The sequence below is a fragment of the Gadus macrocephalus genome, chromosome 16 (genome assembly GCF_031168955.1).
Source record: "Gadus macrocephalus chromosome 16, ASM3116895v1".
In the NCBI taxonomy this organism is placed as follows: domain Eukaryota; kingdom Metazoa; phylum Chordata; class Actinopteri; order Gadiformes; family Gadidae; genus Gadus; species Gadus macrocephalus.
Window position 1 is genome coordinate 2,602,688 of NC_082397.1, and position 13,077 is coordinate 2,615,764.

General features: G+C 42.8%; 1 protein-coding gene across 1 annotated transcript in view; it reads left to right on the forward strand.

Annotated features, from left to right (window-relative positions):
* The window catches only part of LOC132475107 (uncharacterized), a 40,494-nt gene that overhangs the window by 12,320 nt on the left and 15,097 nt on the right, over window positions 1-13,077 (forward strand). Inside the window, exons 14-26 of the mRNA XM_060076082.1 lie at window positions 6,337-6,453; window positions 6,900-6,947; window positions 7,153-7,437; window positions 8,652-8,684; window positions 8,799-8,870; window positions 9,282-9,317; window positions 10,300-10,332; window positions 10,561-10,610; window positions 10,721-10,773; window positions 10,885-11,017; window positions 11,384-11,509; window positions 11,668-11,803; window positions 11,884-11,949. Coding sequence (XP_059932065.1) covers window positions 6,337-6,453; window positions 6,900-6,947; window positions 7,153-7,437; window positions 8,652-8,684; window positions 8,799-8,870; window positions 9,282-9,317; window positions 10,300-10,332; window positions 10,561-10,610; window positions 10,721-10,773; window positions 10,885-11,017; window positions 11,384-11,509; window positions 11,668-11,803; window positions 11,884-11,949 — 1,188 coding nt within the window. The remainder of the gene's footprint in view (window positions 1-6,336; window positions 6,454-6,899; window positions 6,948-7,152; window positions 7,438-8,651; window positions 8,685-8,798; window positions 8,871-9,281; window positions 9,318-10,299; window positions 10,333-10,560; window positions 10,611-10,720; window positions 10,774-10,884; window positions 11,018-11,383; window positions 11,510-11,667; window positions 11,804-11,883; window positions 11,950-13,077) is intronic.

Consider the following 13,077-nt stretch of genomic DNA (forward strand, 5'->3'; position numbering starts at 1 on the left):
CTGGCCTGCTGTATGATAGGCATTGTTTTTTAGGGGTCCAAGCCAACAGGTTGGAACCCTATTGTTTTTGTAAGGATTATTATTATTATTATTATTCCCCCCTTGAAGTGGGCCCACAGCCCAAACCGTAAATGGTGCCGACACGCCAATTGCATGACTAGATCCAGGTCCCTGAGTTCTAGGCAGACGACAAAATCCAGACACGCCGGCCACTAGGTGGCGCTATACAAAGGAAAGACGCGTTTGGGGCTATAACTCCCACACCGAACGTCCCACAGTCAAAAACTTGTACCCACATATTCACTGGAGTCTGCTGCATCTTTTGGCATAGGCCACGCCCATTTGCGTCCATAATTTTTTTCCGCAAAATCGCGAAAAACGCTAAACTGCCTTTTCCCAACTCCTCCCACATTTCTTGACCAATTGACACAAAACTTTGCACACGGCATATTCAGATGCACACGCACAGAAATCCTTGGACACTTTTTTGATCCGACCTTCGACGACGAAACGGTAGCGTTTTGAATATTTGTTTATTAGCTACGTTTTACGTCGAAACGCAAAAATTCAAAAAATACCAAAATTAGACATCGGATCAAGTCCAGATTTGAGACACATGTCGGTGCTACCCTTACTGGCCTTCACTAAATATTTCGGAAGATTTCGCCATTAGGGGGCGCAATAAACGAGGAAATTGTATATCTTCTAATTGGCCAGAGGAATGTTCTTCAAACTATAAGGGAACCATCAAGGGGCAAACCCGAGTCTATATAAAAAGAATTATTAATGTGGGCGGGAGTTATTTGGCAAAGGAAAATTGTCTTTGGAAAATTTCGCCACAAGGGGGCGCAAATAAACGACGAAATAATATATCTCCTAACTGGCCAATGGAATGTTCTGAAAACACGTTTTGGGCTATAACTCCCACAACGAACCTCCCACAGTCAAAACCTTTATATCCACAGATTCACTGGAGTCAGCTGCATCTTTTGGCATACGCCGTTTCTCAATTTCGAACACATGCTTTGCGTTGTGCCGGCGAAATGCACACTTCTTGGACCCCTGCATAACTGCTTGCAGTTCTAGTTTATTATTATTATTGATCTGAACTGGAAGCAAGTTTTAAACAAACTATCATTAAAGGACTTTTAAGTTGAGAGTGACCAAGCTGGTGCGACAAACGGTTTTATCTTTAACCCAATAAAGAAGAGTTTAATTAATCAACTATCGTGTTTGCACAATAGTTGATTTTATATTGCCTTTGGATTTCTCTTCCAGGGGAGATTTCGAGGATCCGTTCAGAATTTGTGCAGAGAATTACAACCCCACTTATCAAAGGTCTCCTGGATGACCTTTGGCAGCAGAAGGTGTTCAGTACTGAGGACAAGGATTTTGTGATGGAGAACCAAACGATCAAAATGGACATGGCACGTTGTTTGATCGACATGGTGATCGTGAAAGGGGAGACAGCATGTCGGATAATGATCGATAGCATGAAGGTTAGGGACGAGCACTTCACCCTGGATCTGATCTCTTCTCCAGCTGCTGTGGCTGAGTTGTAACTATGAATGCCATTTTTAAAGAAATCGTCACTGCTGACTTTGTTTTGATAAGACATTACATTTATTTAGCTGACAAATTGTTGATATCATGTTTAGTATATGTCCTCCTTCCTGTGCTAGTACATGTGTACTAAGCTGTACCTCCTATATTCAGGTATAGATAGGAATTTTCATTTTGTTGGTCTAGGAACTGATCACGGAAATATTTACAGTTCCCCCGAGAGGCAGCTTGAGTGTGGATTTTAAGTTACAAAACACAAGTAAACTTTATGTATTTTTACATCGTGACCTGTTCTGAAAGTTTGTTTGGATATCTTTTTACAAAGGAAAGGTAAACAATATTTGTAGTTTTTGGTACCGAAATGTGAATTGTCTTCTCTGAGATACAACTCACTTCCTTTTGCATGCATGGTGCCATCTGCAGGTGCATGCTATGACCGTATCCAGATGGTAGCACGGCAGGAAGGTAGCACCTTCCTGCCGTCTGCTACATCTTTTTATGGTGTTTCTAATATTTCAGAGGAGATCTGGTTTTGTGGTTCTCGTGTCTCTGTGTTGTAGTTTAGTCTTTGTTTTGGTAGTTAGACGTTATCTCTGTGTCCGACAGCGTCATTTGGCCAGCGTAGAGAAATACCCATTGTCCCAATATTGTCTCTAGAATAATCACTCACTCACTACATTGTTCTGACTAACCCTATTGAACATAAAGGCAAACAACAACACACGTATTGCACTAAAGTTGAACTTAATTTTGGGTTGACACGTTTTTGGTTCCATCATTTTGGAAGCATCAGCTTCAGTTCCCCTGTGCTGTGCGATCGGCCCCTTCCACGAGAATTGAAAATATGGACTGATTTATTAAATTCTGTATTTTTACATTAAATGTATTTAGCGGACACTTAAGTGCAAAGCGACTTACAGTAATTGCATTCCACAATGGAAGATACAACCCAAAAAGAGCAAGAATCGTGCAAGCACATGAAATGCTTTCAATAAGGAAGCTCCTTTAAGCGCTACATTATAGAAACAAGAGATTAAGAAGAGAGATGAGTTTTCAGTCTGCAATCTTTTCCCAAATGTCTTGACCTTAAAGTAATTATTGATGTCATGTTCAGAATAGGTCCTCCATCCTCTGCTAGTGCTAAGCTGTTCCCCTCAGGTACCTCCTATAGGCAGGTATAGATAGTTGTGATCACAGAGTTTCTGAACAAGTTGACATTATGACAAAGAAAGATAATGATCCTTTTTAAGGGTAATCTACAATCTACTAGCACAATCATTTTCTACAGGTTCCCCAAGAGGCTAATGGTACTGTGTCAGTTCATTGTTTTTATATATTATGTTAACTTTCTGATCCTGAGCCAGGAAGGTTCAGACGTCTGTTTGGGGAAAAAATAAAAGTGGTTTGTGGGAAAGGCTGCCTTCTTGCTTCATTGTCCAACATATTTCTGTACTAGTCATGCCAACATATTCAATATCAATTAAAACATTAATCACATTAATAAAATTCAACAGCATTCAATAGATAATGGGATACATTAGTGTAAAGCTATTAGTCCCATTCAGCTCAATGATTAGTAATTATTATATTGACATGGGAAGAAAATTGCGTTCCAAGGAAAAAGGACCTTTATTTGTAAACTGTCGTATAGTTTTACATCTACAGATTTAACCAGAATTCTTACAATTCCTGGAGAAATGGTACTTGCACTGCCACAACATGCTTCTGTGTGTGTACATCTTTGTATTTGATTGTGTATGGGTATGTATGTTTACGTATGTGTCTGCAGCAAATTGTATCCTGGATCGGTTTCTGACAGGCCATCGTGGAATCCTGGAGGTCTTCAAGTCAGGTGATCTCATACTTGCTGATGAGGGATTTATAATCTGAGCCATTGTGCCAGAAGGAGTCAGACTAGGACTAGGGATATCCCGATACCACTTTTTCACTTCCGATACCGATACCGCATCTTTTGCTAGCAGGAGATACCGATATCAATCCGATTCTTTACGTCTTGAAAAGGCTGCTTTTCTTCCATCGATTCCCGTCGAGTGTGGTTGCCAAGATAATGAGTGGAAGGATATATGGGAATAACGTTACTGGTTTTCAATACATTGGAGTTACATATTCATTCAATATGATGTATTCCTAGTCTTTATCCTACCCATATTACTATATAGCACTGCCAAATCCTTATTTTTTTTCAACGACTTGATTAGTCCAAGTTGCTATGTCAAGTCAGCTACCTAACTAACTAACCGGCCTGCAAAACTCACCATCACCCTGTATGTCTTCTCATTCAAGCTAGCTCTCACAAACACCACAGTCCAGTACATGGCAGGACATGTACTGGTCTTCACCCCTTTGGACATGACGCTCTGTCCTCATCTCTAAAAACCCGCGTCATGTCAGAAAGGGACGTCACGATCGCTCTGTGGCAAACGACCGAGTTCAGCCGCATAAACCCACGGCTTGACTTCCGCGCCGGCAGTAAACGTTTCCATGGTACTAGCAAGCTCAACCAATCAAAGACGAGGCGACACATTTTAGGATTGTGGGTAGTGTAGTGCTTTTAAAGGACATCATTCTCGAATAAGATTTTAACGTGTGGCTTCTACAGGACAGGAGCATATACCAGTTCGTTTCATTATCTCTTGGCTCGTGGTAATACCTTGGATGATAACGATATTTAAAACCAAACCTCTTTGAGATATTTTAAAGTGATTTTCCCATCCGAAACCGAAACCAACCTGTTGTTCCAGGTGTACATACACGAAACACGTCATGGTACAACAATCGAAACCAATAAAAAAAAAGCGCAAATTATAGGAAGTAGTCTGTGAAAACCAAAGTAGATTCTTGTTGGTCGATATTGTATCTTAAAGAAGCCACATAGCCCAGGCTGACCACAAACTATGGAAGGTAAGCTGTGATAAAGTAGCCTACCCTTGGAATTTTTTCATCCTTTTGGTGTAGCCTACTCTTGAAATTCACATTGGTTTTAGCGGTAATTTATACTGTAGTGGTCGGTCTATACTGTGCTGTTGTAAAGGAACATTACTAAATCTGGACTGATTTCAGATTCATTGTCCTTTCACTGTAGATTAGATTCACTCAAGTATTCATCGCTCAACCCTTCCCGTCTGTGATTACATGAATTAACTCAATTTCTCACGGTTCCATAACACTATACAGTTTGTTTGTTTTATTACTAACATGTCGCTGCTTGTGCGGGCATATTATTTATAGGACTCGGTTGGTTTCCATTTCTGGTAGTCGTAGACCTAGCTTTTCAATGTATCGTCTTTGGACCAAAGCCATAGCATAGGCCTACGATACTGCTACGGGTTGTCAGGATGGAAATTAGATCAATAACTGCGGGATTGTCCTACCCGGGGAGGCTGAATTGCATCATTGTGACGATAATAAGGTGCTCTTATATCATGGTTTCTCAACGGGCCCCCTGGGCCTGGGGGGCGTTCGCACAACCTAGGGGGGCGCTTGGAACGTGATTCCATTTTTGGTTTAAAAAACTAAAACTAAAAAAAACACCTTTTTTTTTTTTGGGGGTGCAAAAATAGGCTACCTGAAATAAATAGCCTATTTTCATTTATTGGTTTCTAACCCCTCTACCGTCTCAGCTACTTTTTACTGTCTATGCGCAGTGGAACAGTGATAATACATTGCGGTTCGGTCCTGCACACGCCCGGACTCCCGTTACATCAGCTATCGTCATGATCTCTATAGTACTAACGCTGATAAACATAACCCAAGTTCGCGGTATAACAGTTCAATAACCAACACAACACAATCAAACATGGCCAATAGCAAGAAAAAAATATCAAATTTTGTTTCATAGTCCGTTATCCTCCTTCCTCTTGTTCAGTTCCAGCTGCTCTGAGCGTAGTCTCCACGAAAAGGCTGTTGCATTTCAAATACAAAATATATAGGCCTTATTAGGCCTCTGCGTGCGATCTGTTTTCGTGGAGTCCGCGTTGCCCGGGCCGCGGTGCCCGTGGTTCCCGGGCCATTCATTCATTCGTTCACGGGGCGTCGCGGGAGTGGTCGCGGTGCCCAAGATCACGGTGCCCGGGCCGCAGGGTGCCGCGGCCGGGGCACGACGGGAGACGTGGCGGCCGGGAGTCGCGGGAATGAATGTTCAATCCAACCATTTCTTCCCCAACTCTTCTTTCTTGGTCTTTCTCTCCCTCTCCCTCTCCCTCTCCCTCTCCCTTCCCCTCTCCGACTCTCTCTCTCTCTCTCTCTCTCTCTCTCTCTCTCTCTCTCTCTCTCTCTCTCTCTCTCTCTCTCTCTCTCTCTCTCTCTCTCTCTCTCTCTCTCTCTCTCTCTCTCTCTCTCTCTCTATCCCTCCCCCCTGTCGCTCTGGAAGTTTAATTGCATGTCATGAATATTCATTAATATTCTTCGCACCAAAACCGACTCAGAGGGCATTCATTGCTTTTTTTTTTTGCTGTCTTATATGAACCTGTTGGTCTGCAGGTGTGCTTCAGGTGTGCATGCACAAATTACTGTAAAATGAGTGCATAAAAGACGAATAAGTAATTTAATTCTCTCTCTCTCTCTCTCTCCCTCTCCCTCTCCCTCTCCCTCTCTCTCTCTTTTGGGACATACATAACTTATTGAGTTGTGGTAATTTGAACAGACTTTGTGGCACATTTATCAGTAGGCATCTGTGGCCATCAGATGTTGAGAGATCTAGAGTCTTTTTTGGAAGTAAAAAAACATTACCATTTCTCTTGATGTGTCTTTCAGGACTTCGATCTAAACCTGTTAAGAAGAAGCCGTCACACAGTAGCGGACTGGGGAGCCGTCCTGGTGAGCTGTCCTCGTCCCTGCACCTCAAAAAGCCGGCTAGTGACGGGACGCTGGGTGAGTTAAAGTCTCTTAGTTCTAGGAGTAATACGTCTACCTGCATAACCCTCAAGGTCAGGGATGGACAACTGGCGCCTTTTAATTTTTTTACATTTTTTAACCGCAACTGTATCAGTCATTGTAGTTATGCTGTTCACCGATAGAGGACGATTCCTTTGCAAACGATCTCAGGGCCCTGGGCCTTCCTCAACGGCGAGGAATAAAGACAGAACCATGGTGATGAGCAGTGCAGAAATTAAAAGAAAAATCGATCATGAAAACCATACCTTTACTTAATGTCGTTGGTTCAATAAACATGCAGACATCTATCCAATTTTTTTTTCATTATTTAGAATTATTTGGTTTCTTCTCTCATGTCCGATTAGTGGAAGTGCGCGTTCATGTGGCCCTCTGATGGTGATGACGAAAAATTGTAAGACTGACGATCCTTTTTCATATCCTAGCACTTGGGGACGACAAGACGGTAGCAAAGCCAAAGGAAAGAACGAGAGGTAAGTGCTTTACTGAGTGCTGCTGTGTTCCTTGGCTCATTGGTGTTGATGCTAGTGTGACAGGATAGCTTTTATAGTTTGGTAACCCTCACCTTAACCCCTCACACCCATTTCTAAAGAGGTAATATAAAAAAAAAAGTTGAGTGATACATCATCAGAAGGTGGAACTTGACCTGCCTGATTGGGTTTTGTGTGTCTTTTTTAGGAGACAATAAAACCCTCTCCGCAGGTCGGGATCTGTCTGGTAAGCTGCTCCAGGATGTGGCAAAATCTCTGGGATGTAAGTGGGAGCAGGCAGCCATCCACCTGGGGCTGAAGAACGGAGATCTGGACGAGATCAAGAAAGACAACAAAGATGAGTACATGCGTAGACGGAACATGTTGCGGCTGTGGAAGCGCCGAAGCCCAGGAAAGCTCACAGCACAGGACCTGCTGAGAGGTCTGGAAGACCTGGAGGACCTACCGGTCGAGACTCGTCGGTTATTGAAAGGTAACGTACTTCACCCCCACACAGTGAACGTCTTTCATGCATGAGCATAGATCTATGAAACTCTGGCTGATGAGTGGACTTTTGAGCCTTGTGTCGGATGTGTTTGGTTACATGGTTGTAAAGTGGCACGAAATCAGCCTTACCTGGTAATATTTACACAAAGATATATAAATATACACAAATAAAAATTACTTTCTCCATCACTTGATTCTATGTGTAGCACCTAAAGCAGTTTGCTTATTTGATCAATTGTATGTAATCACTTTTTCCTTTACTATTTGGTTTGTATCTTATTAGTTCAATGAACGTTCTGTCGTTTGCTTTGGACAAAAGCGTCAGCTAAGTAAATGTGATGTGATGTAAAGAAGGGTGTTTGGTGTGATAGGTGCGCTGCCTCCAGCATTAGATCTGCAGGTGGCGTCGTCGTAATGATACTTGGGGTTAGGGTTATGTCTGTTTCCGTGCCGTGTGCCGCTGCTGCCAGTGAGGCTTTAAAGTAGTCCTCTAAGGTGATGTTGGCAGCGTTACCTCGATAGTGACCATCGGTCAGGACTTCTCAGAGTCCGACCTCGGCCAGCATCCAGACCGAGCAGCCGGTCAATCCGGTCCCATTACACACCTTGTGTTGTGAATGCAATAGTACGTTATGAAGTTTAACGTTTTCCATTGTTTTCTATTCATCAATCTATTATTATTTACGTTGAATATTCATTGTAGCTGGAGATTATGCCAATCCTGTCCCCAGTTTAATTACGTTTCAATTGTCTTTCGAAAAGGAATAAGTTATTGGAAAAACAGCAAATGTTGTAAAGTTTTAACCAAAATAATGTCTGTCCAAACCAGAAACTGTGTTAAAGTTGATGTTTGTTTCCAAGTGAGAAACATCGGCAATCGTTCCGGATCACTGTCCTTCAAAAATCAGATGCCATCCTTATGAGAAATATGTTTCAAAACCCCTGGAATAGGTGGTAGTGTGTGTGTGTGTGTGTGTGTGTGTGTGTGTGTGTGTGTGTGTGTGTGTGTGTGTGTGTGTGTGTGTGTGTGTGTGTGTGTGTGTGTGTGTGTGTGTGTGTGTGTGTGTGTGTGTGTGTGTGTGTGTTGCTACTGATATCCTTTCATTTAGGCTAACGCTGAATACAAAACCAATCACTGCTGAGTACCAAACAGTGACGCCCTGAGACTATTAACTAAACACTAATTATGTGCTGTTGCAGATTTACTACCAAAAATGGAAAGCAGTAGCTCAGGTATGTTTGTATTTTTAAATAAGCCACAATTTGAGCTTTCAACTAAACTCCCCATGATTGGTTGAGGAGGTGCTTTTCTGACATTTCAGAGTTTGATTGATCCCCCTTTCACAGGGACGAGTCTCGCCGAAGACACAGCAAGCATGCCCGTGGTGGACAGGTGTGAAGAGGACTGTTCTGATTCTGGTAAGAGTTGTGGTACTTCTGGTTCTTCACTCTTGCTACATACCTCAAGGCTTCTCCATGCCTCCTTCTGGCTTTCTCTTCTTGTTATGTCTTTTTGCCACACGCCACTGCTGAGATTGAAGAAGATGATGAAGAGGATGAAGGTGAGCAGTGTCACTATTCCATTGAGCTTTGAATCTCAATGACGAGGTGATCTGAAAACAGAAGTTTTTCACAGGGTGTAAAAAAATATATCCTGGTTTACTGAACCAGGAATGCTGCCTGCCAGTGTATCATGAAGCCAACTGTTATTGGAGGGCTTAATGTCCACATTACTCTTACACTGGACATTCTGTCAGTTTTTGGTGTTCCGATCGGATAGTAGGATAACCAGGCAAGTTTAATCAATCATAACATCCCCCTTCTCTTCAGGAGAGCAGAGCCAAGGACGAAAGAGTAGTAAGTCAGGTGAGCCATGGAAGATGTTTAAAGGTGTCATATTATGGAGTTCAAACAAGTAAACATATTATTTGAGTTCCAGAAAACATGTTTATGAAGCTGTTTGCTGGAAATAGCTTTTAGGAAAAAAAAAATCTCGCCTACCACAGTCTCAGCTGCCGGACTGCCGCCGAAGTTTGGCCGTCACCGCCGGAGCTGCTTAGTTTGGCCACCGTCATAGCTGCCGGTGGCCAAACTAAGCAGCTCCGGCAGCTCTGGCTGTGTACTCCGGGAGCTGAACTGCCGCCGAATCTTTCCGGCTGCTCCGGCGGCTGTCCTCCAGGAGCGGAAAAGTCTGGCGGGGTTAGCTCGGCGGCATTCCGGCAACTCAGCTCTGGGAGTACAATCCCTTTCTCCTCCATGGCTCCCCCTCCGGACTGCCGCCGAAGCTCGGCGGCAGTCCGGCAGAGAAGGGATTGCACTCCCGGAGCTGAGCTGCCGCCGAGTTCCCCCCGCCGGAGCTGCTCGTCCGCTGGTCCACAAAATCGTAGCCATGCTCTGATTGGAGGGGAGTGGGGAAGTGGGAGGTACTATTCAACTGTGCTCCTTTCCTACGTATAGGAGGGGGCCCCGAAACTGACTCGCTCGTTTGGTAGCTGTAGGCGGGGTACTTTCAGAAATGCATATCTCACTCAAAAAAATCATGCAGTCTTTTTTCAAAGTTTGTATGCGTGTGGGAGCACCAAAACATCCCAAATCCCAGGAAAAGTGTTGTTTTCATAATATGTCCCCTTTAAATGATTTAAACGTTGTGTTGAATCGAGCGAAAATATTCATATGAATAAACCAGTAATCAATGTATTGTTAAGTTGAAACAAGGATTATAATTTTCCCATGTAGCCAAAATGATATTGGTTTAATGTTTGTGTACAGCCTGCGATTAAAAAATTAGAACTAATGGAAGCCGAAAAGTGTCATGTTTTTCTCTCTTTTTGTTTTGTGTTTTTGCCAGACGCCAGTGCTGAGATTGCTGAAGAGGATGAAGGTGAGCAGTGTCACTCTTCCATTGAGCTTTGAGTCTCAATGGCGAGGTGATCTGACAACAGAAATATTTCACTGGGGGTTAAAGAAACCTTCCCAGTTCACTGAACCAGGAATGCTGCCTGCAGTGTGTCATGAGGCCAACTGTTATTGGAAGGCTTAATGTACACGTTGCTCTTTCACGGTAAATCTTGTCGGTTTTGATACTGACAGTTATTATTTATCCTGACAGAGGAGATGCCCGTCAAGTCACAACGTGAAAAATGCAAAGCAGCTCAGCAGGTTAATTTCAACCAAATACATTTCTTTCCTTTACATTTACATAAATGACCTTAAAGTTAAGATAATAAGTTGTGTTGCTCTTTTTGTTGTTTGCTTCTGAACATTTACAGAGCCCTGAGTATGTGAAGGTTACCCCAACGGAGATTTCAAAGCAGAGCTCCAAGTGAGTGACATTCGGTCCTGACATCAGTCCCATGGGGTTATCAGAATTATATGTTCCCAACTGTGTGTGTGTGTGCGTGTGTGTGTCCGTGTCCTCGCTCTCTCACATTAGTCCCATCATTCCCAGCAGTCTGCCGGTGAAGCACCACGGGGCTGTGCTGGTTTACAAGGGGCTGACGAGAGAATGCCGAACAGACCACATCTTCCGCGTGTTTTTGTCCTTGAACAACGACTCTGAGATCAAGGTGACGAAACGAAATTGACCACAGAGTCAGTAATGGAACGAGAGTCCCTGTGTGTTGATAAACCGAGTCAAGGATAGACGGACAGACTACACTAAACTAGGCTTTGCTAAATTGAGCTAAGCTGTGATAGACTAAGCTGGGACAAACTAGGCTAAAGGCCTATGCGCTAAATTGGACTGGGCTAGGCTAGACTGCAATAGGCTAGGCTAGATAACTCAGTTTAACGTCTTCTTTCTCGAGTGTCCACGTCTTTCTGTTTCTGGGATCTTCGATCTTGACAATAACTCAAGTCTCCCATATTAATACATCCCTCTTCCTCTTCCTCTCTGCCATTGGTTCCTGTACATTCTGGTCCTTTGTCTGCAGGCTGTTGAAGAACAGATTCAAATAGGTGTTAAGCAATGGATCAAGATTGACATACCACCCCTCTGTTTGCTGGAAGAGAAGGTCTACCACCTCACAAGCGAGCCTGAAGAGAAAATCGAACCCAAGGTGTTGTGCCCCCATTTATCGCCATTTATGTACCTAATCCTGTCATGAACATTTTTTGTGCAGTTCAAGAGTTTATTGAAAAATAACTAACACTGTGTGTGTGTGTGTGTGTGTGTGTGTGTGTGTGTGTGTGTGTGTGTGTGTGTGTGCGTTTGTAGAATCAACCATTCACCACTGCAGTTTTAGCATGTAAGGGATATTTTGTAGCACGCTTCAGTGAGCGTCCACCTTTCAGATTGTTTCTCATGGACTCTGACTCTGACGAACCTTTGTGGTCTGCTACAATCAGAGAAGGTAACCGATGGACACAATTAGTATGGTTTTAGTGGATTGTATTGTAAGACTCTGATGATCCTTTCTATGGCAAATTCTAGAGGATTGGACCTGCGAGAAAAGTTCTCTTCCGAAGATGAACCAGGTTCCCAACAACAGAGGGAGAGGTACACTTTTCTTTGATGCTGTGTTCTTTGGATCACTGTTGGTGTTCCAATCGGATAGTAGGATAATTAGGCACGTTTAATCAGCCACAACATCCCACTTCTCTTCAGGAGAGCAGAGCCAAGGACAAAAGAGCAGTCAGTCAGGTGAGCCATGGAAGGTGTTGGAATGAAAAACCTTATTTGTATACATATTTATGAAAGCTCCTGTTTATCAGTAATCATTGTATTGTTAAATTCAATGAAGGATTATAATTTTCCCATATAGCCCAAATGATATTGGTTTAATATTTGCGTACAACCTGCAATTAAAAAATGAAACCCATATGGAAGCCGAAAAGTGTAAAGATACCAGCAGGTCATGAGAGGGTTCCTCAAAACCCTTTTGTAGGTCTCTATCGCGTTTGGACCAAAGCTCATCTACATATTAAAGTTATAGGAGATAGGATTATTCTCAACACTTAATTGTTGATGATGGTTTATCTGCACGAATGAAACACGCGTCATAGAAATGTCCAATGTCAAAGAAAATGTTCTAACCTATAAAGAATCTGCAGTTAGCCTCAAGGAAGTGTGAGGGAAAAACTAAAGTATATGGAATCGGCGCAAAGGTGCGTTACTATAAACTATGGAAGGTGAGCTGTGAGCTGTGATCTTGATGCACAAGGGACAGACAGTTTAACTTTCAACATGCCTGGCCTGCTGTATGATAGGCATTGTTTTTTTATTATTATTATTGATCTGAACTGGAAGCAAGTTTTAAACAAACTATCATTAAAGGACTTTTAAGTTGAGAGTGACCAAGCTGGTGCGACAAACGGTTTTATCTTTAACCCAATAAAGAAGAGTTTAATTAATCAACTATCGTGTTTGCACAATAGTTGATTTTATATTGCCTTTGGATTTCTCTTCCAGGGGAGATTTCGAGGATCCGTTCAGAATTTGTGCAGAGAATTACAACCCCACTTATCAAAGGTCTCCTGGATGACCTTTGGCAGCAGAAGGTGTTCAGTACTGAGGACAAGGATTTTGTGATGGAGAACCAAACGATCAAAATGGACATGGCACGTTGTTTGATCGACATGGTGATCGTGAAAGGGGAGACAGCATGTCGGATAATGATCGATAGCA